Source organism: Maniola jurtina, chromosome 7 (genome assembly GCF_905333055.1).
Source record: "Maniola jurtina chromosome 7, ilManJurt1.1, whole genome shotgun sequence".
Taxonomy (NCBI): Eukaryota; Metazoa; Arthropoda; class Insecta; order Lepidoptera; family Nymphalidae; genus Maniola; species Maniola jurtina.
Genome location: NC_060035.1, coordinates 9,265,748 through 9,281,284, shown reverse-complemented (window position 1 = coordinate 9,281,284; position 15,537 = coordinate 9,265,748). Strand labels below are relative to the sequence as shown.

At 36.4% G+C, this 15,537-nt stretch overlaps 2 protein-coding genes across 2 annotated transcripts; both read right to left on the bottom strand.

The window, feature by feature from the left end:
- Positions 1–1,171: 1,171 nt before the first annotated feature.
- On the bottom strand, positions 1,172–4,915 carry LOC123866754. Its single transcript, XM_045908433.1, has 2 exons — positions 1,868–4,915; positions 1,172–1,772 (listed from the first exon to the last, which is right to left on the bottom strand). Exons 1-2 carry the CDS (start codon positions 4,913–4,915, stop codon positions 1,662–1,664), a joined length of 3,159 nt encoding a protein of 1,052 aa, XP_045764389.1. The 3' UTR covers positions 1,172–1,661.
- Positions 4,916–8,922: 4,007 nt separating this feature from the next.
- On the bottom strand, positions 8,923–12,277 carry LOC123867071. Its single transcript, XM_045908918.1, has 2 exons — positions 11,299–12,277; positions 8,923–8,990 (listed from the first exon to the last, which is right to left on the bottom strand). The coding sequence occupies exons 1-2, from the start codon at positions 12,145–12,147 to the stop codon at positions 8,964–8,966; spliced, it is 876 nt and encodes a 291-aa protein (XP_045764874.1). The 5' UTR covers positions 12,148–12,277; the 3' UTR covers positions 8,923–8,963.
- Between the last annotated feature and the right edge of the window lie 3,260 nt (positions 12,278–15,537).

The following is a 15,537-nucleotide window of genomic DNA, read 5'->3' as shown; positions in this document are numbered from 1 at the left end:
GTGCGTGATGACCCAACCGCCAGGACGGACGCGAACCAGCCTGCGCCGACACACTAAATTAGTTTACCTAATTAAAGGATCTACCTACTTAGAAATAGACAGTTACGGAAAAATTTTCAAAACAAAATTAAAGCACGATAATGGCGTGTGTTTTAAGGTGTTAGACGTTAATAGAAAGAAAAAACTGGAGAAAACAAACCACCATTTCCTTACAACAATTACGTTATCGGGCGTTCCGCTCGCTGATAACATCTTGGGCTAACTTGTCTAAGGGAAATCGTTTCCTACGTTGATACCATGATACTTACTATCTCATGATTCTACTAAATACCTACACGACAACTGACACTCTTTGGCTGGAGAGACTTATTGTTTCTCACTTAACTACTGTATTCGTAAAATTCACAGCTATACTGAAACAGAACACGCGTCAACAAAGTGTAGATCGACGATAGCAAGGAACTTTATGAAGCGTATGCGAATAGGCGCGTGCTCGTTGTGGTAAGTACCTATCCCGCAGCCAAAGCACAATCAGTGCGACAGTACTTTCTCGCATGTTTTTCATAGACACAACTTTGCAAAAGTCGCACCGATTGATGATTGTTCTTGTATGTATCTTATCTAGTCAAGTTTGTTTGATGTACCTTGAACTACTGATAAGCGTTGATTGTAATAATTGAGGAAAACTAAAAACAAATCTGAACTCATTTCCAAGCAAAATGGCTTAAACTTAATGTATATGTGTATGCCTTCGAATGTAACGTATATATATATTTTTTTATGCTTGACAATAAAACACTATTATTATTAAACCTGTACTGAAATTGAGACCAAAATTCGTGATTTCTATCAAAACAGTACAATTACACTTACAGTAAAGTTTCAACAAATTTCCTTCAGTTTTTTGCTCCTCCTGTAAAATTTTATTTCGTACACCGCCAGCTCCTCATTGACGAAGCCTTTAGGTAGAATATGTCTTCTATAGTACATAAAAATTCTTGCAAGTTGCAAGAGCTTTTAAAATTACCTATCACTTTCCTTCCCATTAAAAGGAAATTTACAAGGCACTATTTCCTTCAAACAATTGCATTATCGGTCGTACCGTTCGGCGCCAATATCGGTGCCAAGTTGCACCAGCAAATCGTTAGGGAACGTTTTACAGAACGTTCAGGATAGGTGTCGAACAAGCTCGAATAACAACTAATGTTGTTTAAAAGCATTTTATTACTACTGTACAGAATTGAGAATAAGTAACATGGTGGACGCACAGGCGGCGCGTAGCTGTCTATCTTACCGCATTTCGAATGTCGGGGTTCTCATTTTAACACTTTATACGCGTCACGTCACTCGACACATATATCTAGGTATACACACATCCTAGCGGCGCGAACATCCTCCCGGCCCTTGAAAGATCCTTTCAAGAGCAAGAAGTTGGCAACAGGCAGATCCGATTAAGGGCCCGTCGCACAATGCCCTGAGCGGTGGAGATGTCTGCAACGCGGGGCACGTCATCAGCGCCGGGATGCAGTTGTGTCACTCTGCTAAGGCGCCAGCAGAGCGGAGGCGCGCTTGGCTCCTTCAGCAAAACTAGGTCGTGTACCTTCAATGTTGTACACCTTGTGCGCCACTTCGTGCGCTTTTGTAGTTCGGCCACATACTCGTTAGCCCATCGCTTCCAAAAGTGCTGGCGCGCCTGCTCCAGCCGTTGAAATCGGTCGAGTCGGTTGGTGTTGATTTCCAGTAGAGGTGGACTCGGCAAGGACATGAGTGGCCTGCTAATCAGAAAGTGTCCGTGTGTGAGACACTGGAGATCATTGGGGGAAGGACTGAGAGGACAGAGGAGCCGGCTGTTGAGGATTGACTCAACCTGTGCAAACAATGAAGATAATTCCTCGAAAGTTAAGTTGGATGTGCACATTACTCTTTTTGGATGAAATTTGGTTGCCTTTGTGCCGGCCTCCCACAAACCACTGAAGTTAAGAGCGTATACGAGGGAGAACTCAAACTCAATATTCTGTTTGGATACAAAGTTTTGTACAGAGTCTTGAAACTCCCCAGATTTTAGACGATCACGCTCGTTATAAAATAAAATCTTAGTTAGATGACTGTCAGCATATAATAAAATTGGACATTTTTTGTCGTAATTAAAATCGAACATAGAAAGACGGCCACCTACGCGGAGTATACCCTTTGCATCAATAACGGTGTCCAATGAAGACAGAAGTGAACTTGCTTTAAACTGCTTATTGCTAGACAAAAGTGTCAATTCGTTTGCAAAAGACTGACCTTGTGAAATCTTCACTGGAGCACACATAGAATTATCAAGTTCGGAAGATCGCAATAGACCAGTCAACCTATTTTTGGACTTTCTTACGTCATTGATACATCGAAGCACCCAGGCATAAATGCGTTGTAAAATAGGAAATCTTGAAATTCTAGTTAAATCAAAGAAAGGTTCCTGGGCCTCCACTGCGAGTGCTTTGATTTCAGGTAGGTTTTTAATTCTATGTTCTTGTGCGGGCCAAGACGCTTCTGGTTCTAAAAGGTAATTTGTTCCATGCCACCATAACTCACATTGATTCACGCAAGAGGGCTGCACACCACGTGAAACTAAATAAGCTGGGTTCTGTGATGTAGGGGCATGGGAATTAAGTTCAGAAATTTCAGTGATAGTCGATTTCCTGGTTAGTTTTAGAAGAACTGGATGATGAGGCAGATAAAATGAAGATTCTGATAGGGGTTTGTCGTACACAGATAAATGCTTAAGGTCTGCATACTCCCTCATGAATTCTACATATGATTGCTTGAGTAAAGGCTGTTTATTGAAGCGCCCTTCAAGGTTAAAAATACTTCTTCCTGCCAATGCATAAGAATTCCCTAAACAATCCTTGTCACAACGAAGCGGGATTCTTACGCAAAAATAGCCATCATCACAGCGGTAAGTGTTTTGGAGAAAATGCTGTTCGCAAAGACGTTCCTCTTCTGTATAGATGGTCTTTATAGGCACTTTCTCAAGTTCCCAAAATTTGGTAATTTCGTTAGATAAATCTGAGTCGCAACTAACTAAGTTGCAAGAAGTTTCTTGAGCAGGCTTCGATTTATGTGCCTTTTTACTAGGGCCTATAGGACCGGCTATTAGCCATCCTAACTTGGAGCTACGCAAAATAGGGTAGTGCTCACCAAGAGAATGCTGTTCAGTGCCAATGATACACCAGAACAGCTCTGCGCCCAGAATAACATCAATGTCAGAGGGAATGTTAAATGTTGGATCCGCCAGCTGAAACTTGGAAATATTCAATCTTGTAATATCGAAGGCAATCTTAGGCAGTTGACCTGTAAGCTTAGGCAAAACTAAACAAGATACAGTCGTATTGAAAGAGGAATGTTTTGATTTTATGTGGACTAAACATCGTTCTGATAAAACATTTAGTTTGGTGTCACCGATACCAATGATCTTGGTATCGATCTTTTGAGAAGGTAAGCCAAGACTTTGTTTGACAGCTGTGGTCAAGAATGAGGACTGGCTTCCGCTGTCAAGAAGAGCACGCACTGTGACCTTTTCATTAGTGGACGGATTAAACATATCAACTAGTGCGGTGCATAGTAGAACTTCAGTTACCGACGTGGATGACATGGTAACAGTCTCTAGTGCTGGTTCTTCTTCACTTTCGGAGACGTTGACGTGGATCAGTGAATTGTGCCGTTGGTTACAGGTCTTACAGCCACCACCAGGCAGGCGGCACTGCTCCACGCTGTGGCCCTTGCGGAGGCAATTCCGGCAAAGATTTAGAGAAGATACGAGTGCAGATCTATCTTCTGGAGATTTATTCTTGAAGGTCAAGCACTCGTAAATACGATGTTTACCTTCACAAACTGGACAGACAAAATTAAATTTAGATTTAGAAGGTGAACTGGTCGCCGAGAATGATTTAGTAAACTCCCTCTTACCCTTTGGTGAGGGTTCTGTGGAACTGCGACGTTTGCCTTTAATTGTCTCAAATACATCTGCCCTATTTTTTAGAAATTGGTAGAAATCATCTAGTGTAGGGATGTCTTTCAATGAACTTCTGCTTTCTTCCCACTTCAAACTTGTGGTGGGGTCTAGTTTTTGAGAAATAAGAAAAATTATAAGCATGTCCCAACTTTCAGTAGGCAACCCTAATGTGTGAAGGGCACGTAAGTTTTTAGTGACATGGTCTATAATAAAACGAAAAGATTTCTCGGTTTCGCGAACCGTATCTACACTGAGCAAAGCCTTTAAGTGATTATTTATCAATTGGCGCTTGTTATCATAACGCTCGCAGAGAAGCTGCCATGCCTTACTATAATTTTTATCACTTACTTCCAAATTACTTATCACGCGGGCGGCCTCTCCTTCTAGGTATGAATTCAAATAATAAAACTTGTGTATATCTTTTATTCTAGTATTATCATGGACTAGAGACACAAAGATGTCCTTAAATTCCAGCCATTTGTAATAAGAACCATCAAAGTTTGAAATTTTAATAGTTGGTAACTTAAAACCCAACAACCCGTCGCATTTGTCGTGATCATGACAAGAATGCGATGAATTATTTTGTTTCTTTGGAGTAGAATTTGTATCAATTAATTGCTGGGCAGTCGCGATGCAATAGCAAAAGTCTTGCTCAATAGTTTCGCGAATATTTAATTCCGCGTCTAGGTTTTCTACATTAAGAACCTCTATTTGCGTTTGTAGCTCATCGAAATCCGTAAACAATGTTTCAAATCGGCTTAATTTAATTGATAATTTGCTGACTTCGACTGGCGAAATCGACTTGCAACTAGACAAAACGTCTAAGTTATTTTTAAACTTAGTGAGTCGGCCTTTAAATGAGCTACGTTTTGCTGATAATTCTCTTAGATTAGTATCAAGACTCTGTTCGTTTAGCGACATTTTAATTAAGTAGTGTTACTGTGTTATTAATAAAATATAAAATGGTAGGTACGATACGCTCCTATACTTCGATGCGTTGACTCGAGCCGGCCGGTGAGAGGCAGGCTCGCGGCTACGATCAAGGTCGCACGATGCAAATTCAGCCGCTGCAAGCGCGCTTGTAGATGCACCGTACGCGTAGACGTTGTTCGAAAGGAAGCGCTGAATCGCTGAAATTGATATTGCGCAACACTGTAGTCGTAACTCGTAAACAATAAAAATAAGTAGGTAGATAGAATTGAGTTTTAGGTTTAATTTACTTATAATTGCGTTAATGTTTGCATTTGAACAGCAATTTAAATAAAGAATGTATAAAATGGATCTAAGCCTTGCAAATGAGGCGTAAAACAAAATAAGTAAGTAGTTACTTAGGTATATTTTAACAAGTTTGACATTAAACTGTTGTTTTAAGGCAAATAAAATTTAAAGATAGGTGCTTATTAGCTTCGTAAGCAAAGAAGTCCTAAAATAAATGTTTATTTAGGTATAGGCACTCACGAAAAGCACTAAGTAGGTAATTAGGTACCTATAGATTATTTACATTAGGCAAATAAGTTTTAAAGGAAGTGCTTATTAGCTTCGTAAGCAAAGAAGTCCTAAAATAAATGTTTATTTAGGTATAGGCACTTACGAAAGCACTAGGTTGGTAAGTATAGATTACCCACAGTTCACAGTTTGGATTAACTTAATTGTTATTTTAAGGCAATTAAGTTTGAAAGACAGTGCTTATTAGCTTCGTAAGCAAAGAAGTCCTAAAATAAATGTTTATTTAGGTAAAGGCGCTTACGAAAAGCACTAAGTAGGTAATTAAATACCTATAGATTGTGCACAGCCATAAATTAGATGGGTAATCTTAATGATTTTCTATGCAATTAGACTAGATGTAGGCTTAATATTCACTATTACATTGAATTATGCACATAATAGAAAATATTTTATGCCTTTAGGGTCTAAATTCATTGCCTGCACAGACTGAAGGGGACAAATTAGGGACAAAGAAAAGGAACTGGCTCACTCGATTTAACAGGCCACGTCCATTGCTTGATGCTCCTTGCCGGATTTCGATCTTCCAAACTGCTGTAGACCTCGTTGGCTGAACAGGTAGACACATCACAAGATCCAAGTCTTCGATCGAAGTCGGCTCGAGGATCGTAGTCTCGTTGTGAGGCGTGGCGTGGCACTTTAGATGCGAGTGGATTTCTTCGCCAAAACTTCGTTGTCCGAAATTGCAGGTCCTGTCACGGTCGCCATTTCTTGTTCAGGATAGGTGTCGAACAAGCTCGAATAACAACTAATGTTGTTTAAAAGCATTTTATTACTACTGTACAGAATTGAGAATAAGTAACATGGTGGACGCACAGGCGGCGCGTAGCTGTCTATCTTACCGCATTTCGAATGTCGGGGTTCTCATTTTAACACTTTATACGCGTCACGTCACTCGACACATATATCTAGGTATACACACATCCTAGCGGCGCGAACACATGCATATAAAATAGGTAAGTAGGTATATTATATGGAAATGCACTTTGAATGTTGGTAACATTATGTACAGACGCACAGTGCTGCGCAAAAACAGTTATAATACAAACTAGTGCATTCCCATGGCATTCAATGATTTTTTTAGTACATAATATATTACAATTTTCAGGCTTTCCGTTTTCCGATGGACTATCCATACAACGTAAAGAATGGTGTACTTAAAGTAATTAAGGAATAAGTTATAATATGAAGGTGCTAATACTGTAAAGAGCGCGATGTAGCCTCGCCCCTGCTTCATCCAGTTCCATGTATTTGAAGCACACGCTCAGGGTCTATTCAAACTGTTATCGAATGAAACTTAGTGAATCTGCTCACTAGTGGGCCGGTGATAGTTTGACTATGATGATGATTATTCTTTACCACTTACATGCACTAAAAGCTAAGGATGTGAATAGACCTTTATTCATTTAGTCTAACGTCTTGGCGGGCAGACTGCAGGTACCATTGCGCTGGGTTACCGGCACATTATGTATATTTAAAAATCGCTAGCAAAAATAGATGTTGTATAGAAGCAGGCGTTGCCTTGCGGAAGTCCATGATACATTGTATAAGGAACCAAAAGCTTCATTTGCCATAAATCTCTAAACCAGACAGATAGATGAAATTGAATAGATGATTAACCATTTCACCTATAACAAACACCGCCGTAACAATTTCTTACGTGTCAACCCAATATAAAAGGAAAGTAAATTACCAAGCCACTATTTTCTTCACACAATTTGGTTATCGGTTGTTCCACCGGCCGATAACATCGGCGCTACCTTGTCGTAGCAAAACGTTCACTACGTACAAACTAGCTACATCTTTATGTCCTAGTGGGAACGAGCGCTTTTGACACCTTTTGATCAACTGCTGTGCAGTTGTTAATGCAATATAATTAATATAAATTGAAAAAAAAAATACGATCCCATCCCAAACTCTCACCGAGAACTTTATTACAGAGATCTTACAGTTCAGTATAAAATGATATAATCAGGTGGGTGTTATCAAATATTAAAAATGTTATAACTCGTTCAGGAAGCTCATAAACACGCGGGTAATAAATATTTCGTATTTTATTACCAACACGTAGGTACATATTATTTTATGTACTTAATGAAATAGCTACGTAGCTTCAACCAAAATTCATAGATATAAATATAAAATATACAATAGAAATAAATAAACATACAAATAAAAATGTTACGTGAATTCCAGAATTTAAATTACGTAAAATAACTTTGATTTTTTTACAGATATAAAAAAGTAAAATTTTAAATATACTATAAACACCATTTCATTAGTAGCCAGCTTTACACTTCATAAACCAGCTGGGCAATAAAAAACGAAACGACCCCTAACTTCGACAGACATCCGCTATAAATGTTTGGACTTTGAAAAAGTACCTACTGGAAATATTATTATCACATGATCTTGCAATAACTGTTCTGCAGGAAGACTTCTTTGATGTCTCTCTTGTAGGCGTGTACTAAATTTTTTATAGATTTTTTTACTGTCACCTAGCTACCTGGTTCAAATTTCCATGTTTTTTTTTTTACAGACTAGCGCTTGGTGTCGTGTTTATAATTTAATTATAAAATTATTTTATTAAATAAGACACCATCAGTTTTACATGTCTTTTTATTATGTCTCTTTTTTTATTGTCATTACATGACGAAGGAATATTAACATACAAAAGAAGTTTGTTATTTAAAAAGATCCTAATACAACATCTCCCTTTTTTACTCAGGATACCTAACCGGAGGTCGAATCACACGACCATATGAAGTTGTATATAAAGATGGTTGTGGGGTCACTACAGATTCCAGATTTTCATTTTCATCTGGAATATAGAATGGTACAAAGTTCAAAGGCTTTATATATATCCTATTTCTTACAAACATTCTCCCATTTTGACTTAATATCTTGTACGTTCTATCATAAATTTTTCCTTTAATAATCCCTTTTTTCCAAACTCTCCCTGTTTTAAAAAGTACATGTTCTCCGAGCTCCAAATTTCTTAAATTAACTTTATTCCTGTTATAATAAAATCTGTCCTTTTCTTGTCTATGAACTAAATTTCGCCGTAAATTTCTATCAACCTTAGGATTAAATGCCTTCTTAGTCATAGGAATAATACCTCTTAATTTTCTATTAAATAAATTTTCCGCTGGAGATGCAATTGTATTTGAAATAGGAGTATTACGAAATTCTAATATTGCTAAATATGGATCTCTTTTCTCATACAAAGCTTTCTTAAGAAGTTTCTTTATCGTTTGCACCTCTCGTTCAACCATACCATTTGACTGAGGATATTCTGGGCTTGACATAGTATGTTTAAAATCATACTTCCTAGCAAAATTTTTAAAACTATCACTAGAAAATTGCGGCCCACCATCACTAAATACTTCTTTAGGAATTCCATGCCGACTAAAAATCTACTTTAATTTGTCAATGATACTTTCACTTGTAGTACATCTTAAAAAATCTATTTCAGGAAACTTTGAATAATAATCTATCACAATCATATAATTACAACCGTCTAATTGAAATAAATCTACACCTACTTTCTCCCAAGGTAATTCTGGTACAACATGAGGCATTAAAGTCTCTTTTTTATTATTATTACTAAAACGTATACATGTTTCACACCGTGAAATCATATCCGTTATCTCATGGATCATTCTTGGCCAATACATAGCATCATTTGCCCTTAATACCGTTTTCGTTATTCCTAAATGTGGAAAATGTGCACGTGCTAGCATTTCTTTTCTTAATTCTGGTGGCACCACTAAACAATTTCCCTTAAATATTAAACTTGATTTATAAGTCAAGCTATCTCTAACATGCCAATATGGCCTTATTATTTCTGGTACTGAGTTTTTGTGAGCAGGCCAGCCCTTTAAAATTGTATCTTTTAATAATCTCATCTCTTCATTTTTATCTGTTAAATTCTGATAATAGTTTAATTGTTTCTCGCTGATGTTTAATGAACCTATCACCATGTCTATGTTAGCTTCTATATTCTCTTCATCCAACTTTATCTGCAACCTATCATTCACCTCAAACGATCTGGATAGAGTATCAGCTATGTATAACTCTTTCCCTCGCTTGTAAACTAATTCAAATTGATACTTTTGCAACTTAATTAACATTCGCTGAATTCGTGGTGAACAAGAATTCAATGGCTTTTTCATAATACCTATTAAAGGATTGTGATCAGTCTCAATAGTAATATTTCTACCAAAAATGTACTGACTGAACCTCTCGCAACCGAACAAAATTGCTAATAATTCTTTTTCAATTTGTGCATAACGTTGTTGACATTCGTTTAATGCCTTGGAAGCATAAGCAACTGGTAAACCATTTTGTAAAATAACAGCACCTAATCCATCTTTAGAGGCATCAACAGACAGCACTAACGGTAACTTTTCGTTGAAAAACTGTAGTACAGGCTTTTTAGTTAAGATCTTTTTCAACTCGTTAAATGTCTTTTCATGTTGGTCTAGCCAAATAAATTCTATATCCTTTTTTAATAAATTTCTCAACGATGAGAATAAATTTTGAAAATTTGGAATAAACTTGGAAACATAATTTACTACTCCTAAGAATCTTTCTAACTCTTTTCTGTTCTTTGGACTTTTCATCGAAATAATAGACTTTATTCTACTATCATCAAGAGTAACACCATTTTTACTTATAACATGTCCTAAATATTTTAATTTCTCTACCTCAATTTTACATTTTTCTTTATTTAGTTTTACGTTTTCTTGCTTAAGTCTATTGAAAACTTGCCTTAATCTCTTATCATGCTCTTCTTTTGTTCGTCCCCATATCAATATATCATCAATATAAACATCTACGCCATCCAAATCATCTAATATTTGACGCATGCGATGCTGATAAACTTCAGAAGCACTGCATATCCCAAAAGGCATTCTGAGAAATTTGTACCTACCAAATGGAGTATTAAAACAACACAAGTCTGAGCTCGCTGCAGACAACTTTATATTCCAGAATCCATTTTTTACATCTAATGTACTGAAAAATTCAGCGCCTGAAAGTCTACTAGTAATCTCCTCAAGCGTTGGCAACTCGAAGTGTTGCCTTCTTATAGCTTCATTGAGATTTTTAGGATCTAAGCATAATCGTAAATCTCCATTGGGTTTGTATACAATAACTATAGAGTTAACCCACTCTGTTGGATGTGTGACTTTAGATATTACTCCCATTGTTTCTAGTTCCTCTAATTTTTTCTTCAACTTAGGTTGTATAGCAAGCGGAACTCGCCTACTTGCATGAACAACAGGAGTAGCATCCGGTTTCAATTTTATATCGTACTCTTCTTTCATACATCCTAAACCATGAAACAAATCATCATATTCAGATACAATACTTTTAGTCTCATTTATGTTCTTTATAGGATTAACTAAATGCATTTCAATTGCAGATTGCAACCCTAAAATATTACATGTTTTGTCTGAGTCTACTACATAAAAATCTAATATATAGTTTTGGCCTTCATATTTTATAGGCAGTGAACACTTACCAATACAATTTATTACCTGACCTGTCAGTCTGGCTTTTGACTGGCAAAGATTATGTTTATCTAAACCTAATGGTAACAACATGTTATTTGATAATACATTAGCTTGGGCTCCTGTGTCTACTTTCAAATGAAGAGGCACGTTGTTAACTCCAGCTATGATTGTCCAGTCCTTCACGTTTCTTTTCAGTGCATTTACAAAAACTGCTCCAAATAATATGGTTTTAATATTCTCCTCAACATTCTCACCCAATGCATCATCATCTTCATCCTCTACTTCATGAACACAATGATTTCTACATTGACTTGAAAAATGGTTGTAACCATTACAGCGGACACAACGTTTACCATACGCTGGACATTTTCTCATTGGATGGTTATAGCCACATCTTTTACATAATTTCTTATCATAATTAAAATTCTCTTTATATTTCTTTTCAAGCTGGCCAGTAAAGCCAGATTTTGTCAATTTATTTTGTTTTTCATTAAATTTATTAATGTTGTAATCCGAACTATTGCTACTATGTGCATTATCCGGAGTATGTGCCAATGTTATCTTCTCTAACTGCATTCTTGTCTCTTGGGATATACGACATATGTTAATAGCTTTATCTAATGTTAAATCCTTTGTACGTAAAAGTCTATCTTTTACAGTTGTGTCTGTAATTCCACAAACTAATCTATCTTTAATTAAACTTTCTGTAAGAACTCCAAAATTGCATGTGCTGCTTAAGTCTCTTAACACAACCACAAAATCTTCGTAAGACTCGCCATCTTTTTGCATTCTTGTAAAGAATCTATACCTTTCATATGTTTCATTTTTTTCTGGATTAAAATGGTCTTCGAATTTTTGCGTGACTTTATTTATATCATTGCCATGCTCCGCTTTTTCAAAAACAAACGTATTATATATTTTTATACATCTTTCGCCTATTGCATTTAACAGCAAGGCTGTCTTTACTCTTGGGCTTTTACCTTCATTGTCCGATGCAATTAGATAAATCTCGAATTTTTGTCGAAACAAACGCCAATTTTCGGCCATTGGGCCCTGCCAGCTCAATTCTGTTGGTAGATTTATCGATCCATGCTGTCTATTCTCTTTGACAGTTTTGCCCTTTTCCTCCATTATAAATTGTAATTATATATTTCTCACCTGTTTATTTATGTTTTAAACGGTAACCGACTGCGCCATGTCGTGTTTATAATTTAATTATAAAATTATTTTATTGAATAAGACACCATCAGTTTTACATGTCTTTTTATTATGTCTCTTTTTTTATTGTCATTACATGACGAAGGAATATTAACATACAAAAGAAGTTTGTTATTTAAAAAGATCCTAATACAACACTTGGCTGCAATCAGTCCTGCTGTATGTCTTATGCAGTCAGCAAGTGATGATGCAGCCTAAGATGCGCGCTTGCCTAGAAGTTGCCTAGTCACTCTTGACTTGACTCATATTAAAAGTGGAAGGGAACGTTTGTTTAATGCAGACATCTTTCTATTTATGTAAAAAGCAAAATACCCAATAATAAGTCTAAGTCTAATCACATAGGGCGTATGGTCATTAGTAGAAGTCATATTATTATCTTCCTACCAATTCATTCAGGGTTTAACCTAGAAAACAATGCAATATGACTCAATGTAGTTTAATAAAAGCTCGCGTCTAAACTAGGCCGAGCCGATCTTAAACGCTAGTCTCTTCCGCTGACACAATTATTTTGCAATTAACTTTAATGTAACATGTGGCAGCTGCACCTTTATAACAGAAAAGTTTTTCCTTTTTAACCCCCGACCCAAAAAGAGGGGTGTTATAAGTTTGACGTGTGTATCTGTGTATCTGTGTGTCTGTGTATCTGTGTATCTGTGTATCTGTGTATCTGTGTATCTGTGTATCTGTCTGTGGCATCGTAGCGCCTAAACCAATGAACCGATTTTAATTTAGTTTTTTTTGTTTGAAAGGTGGCTTGATCGAGAGTGTTCTTAGCTATAATCTAAAAAAATTGGTTCAGCCGTTTAAGAGTTATCAGCTCTTTTCTAGTTTTCTTGTAGAAAAGAAGGTTAGATAACCGTTAGGTTCTTAATATTATGTCAATAGACAAATGTCAAGCTGTCAAGATGGACGTTGCCTAAATACATAATTGTTTATTTGAAAATGATGTTTTGGAAAACTCAAATACTTTGGATCGTCGGGGGTGTTATAAATTTTTAATTTACACTTGTTATTAAGTACGTAAGATAAATTACTAAATTCATTTTTTATTTCAGATTGTCTTTTATATGTATGGACGACGGACGTACCTACCTATATTTTAATTTTTAAGTAAATTCATAGCCATTTATTTGGATATCTCGTCTTTAAAATAAGAGGAATAATTTCATATTAAAATATATTTTTGGCACTATATAAATCAAAATGAAATCATTTTCGACATTAAACTGATGATATATAATCCGAGCCTAGCCTTGTTTAATTGACAGTAAATAATAATATAAACATACATATTAAGTAATATAGAAATTAAGTTAATTGTTAAATAACTGTGAGATGATTAAGCGTCTTGATGAATAAATATATCGCAGCAGTTTGTCATCGGTTCATGATTGATAGTGGCAGTAATTAATTCCTCGCTGCTGGTTAGTTGACAGTTCAAACGCATAGGACCGCCGCGTATATCCTACCAAAATAAAGCTTAGTTACGTGTGAATAGTTTGAAATAATGTAATTTTGTAATCTTCATCCCGAAAACCTCAAAATTGACACCCACATAGATTTCTTCAATTATCACTAGCTGATGCCTCGACTTCGTCCGCATGGATTTAGGTTGTTAAAAAAATCCGGTTTTTTTTTTGGTACTAAAAGTAGTCTTTGTCACTCAAGGCTTTTGGTGTGGTACCAAAAAATTGCATCGATCCGCTTATTCCTTGAAACTGGATTGAAGGACATACCAACAATAAACGCTCTTACGCATCACACTATCACATTATCACACTAATAATATTATAAAGGCGAAAGTTTGTATGTGTGTGTGTGTGTGTGTATGTTTGTTACTCCTTCACGCAAAAACTACTGGACGGATTTGGCTGAAATTTGGAATGGAGATAGATAATATCCTGGATTAGCACATAGGCTATTTTTTATCCCGGAAAATCAAAGAATTCCCACGGGATTTCAAAAAACCTAAATCCACGCGGGCGAAGTCGCGGGCATCGGCTAGTTTAAAATATGGGTAGTGATGCGCGGCGGCATTGTTGCAACTATGTATTTGTATTGATATAAGCCTGTTTTAGCCACCGTCTGTCAACCTTAGCCTCTTGGCGTCATGACAGTAACTGAAGAATTGTAGCTTTTTTGCAATGAGGTTTGGTGGCCTAAGTCAGCGGCTAGAAGAATGGCTTAGAAATGCCGCAGGATCCTAGGGCAGGCCTTTATAAAAATAAATATGATAATTGTTATATTCTAAGGATTAAAACTTCCGTGAACACGATACACGTTTGAAAATTTGTCAAGTAGCAGAGACAACAAAAGAATCCATGGACAATAGTCAGCTATTTGCTGCTACATGCCTCATATTTTGTCATATTACTCGTACATTATGATTTATCACACACGCTGCAGAGTGAAAACTACTAAATACTCGGATTTATAATAACGCTGAAAATTAATGCGCTAATTTACTTGCTTAAGCTTTATTACATATTAAAGCATAATCAAGCGCCGGCGCTCTGAGTCCAAACTGTCAACTTATCAGCGGTGAAATTAATTACAACCGTTATCAATCATGGACCGACAACGGTTTCGGTATAGGCTTCAGCATCCGAGAAATGCATACAATGTGTAAACTCTACAGTCTACACGGGACAAAGAAATTGTTAATTAACTCTTACAAAACGTTGACCGCGCAAAAAGATCGCACGTCAATGGATTTACGCACTAAGAATCACACTAATATTATAAAGGTGAAAGTTTGTATGTGTGTGTGTGTGTGTGTGTGCGTGTGTATGTTTGTTACTCCTTCACGCAAAAACCACTTGACGGATTTGGCTGAAATTCAGAATGGAGATAGATAATATCCTGGATTAGCACATAGGATATACTTTTTATTCCGGAAAATCAAAGAGTTCCCACGGGATTTCAAAAAAACCTAAATCCACGCGGACGAAGTTGCGGGCGTCAGCTAGTAATATATAAATTATGTTATACTTAACAATGAATTTCATATTGAGATTAGGTAAGTTCGTTATTTCTTAAAGCTGACAAAGCTCACAATAATGTCACGATGGACTCAAAAGTCTAGCAACTCAAAATTAATCAAATGTTATGTTATCGTACAAACTAACAAATAACTGTCATAGTCTAATCTAGTATCAATAATATAAGACCGATCTGTACACTACGACACATAACATGAAATCAAAGTGCCAAGGGACGTCAAACTTGTAAATTATTAGTAGTTTAGAAATTAATTACAACAGCTATTAATCAAGGACTGACGACAAGGTGCTAGTTTGTTAA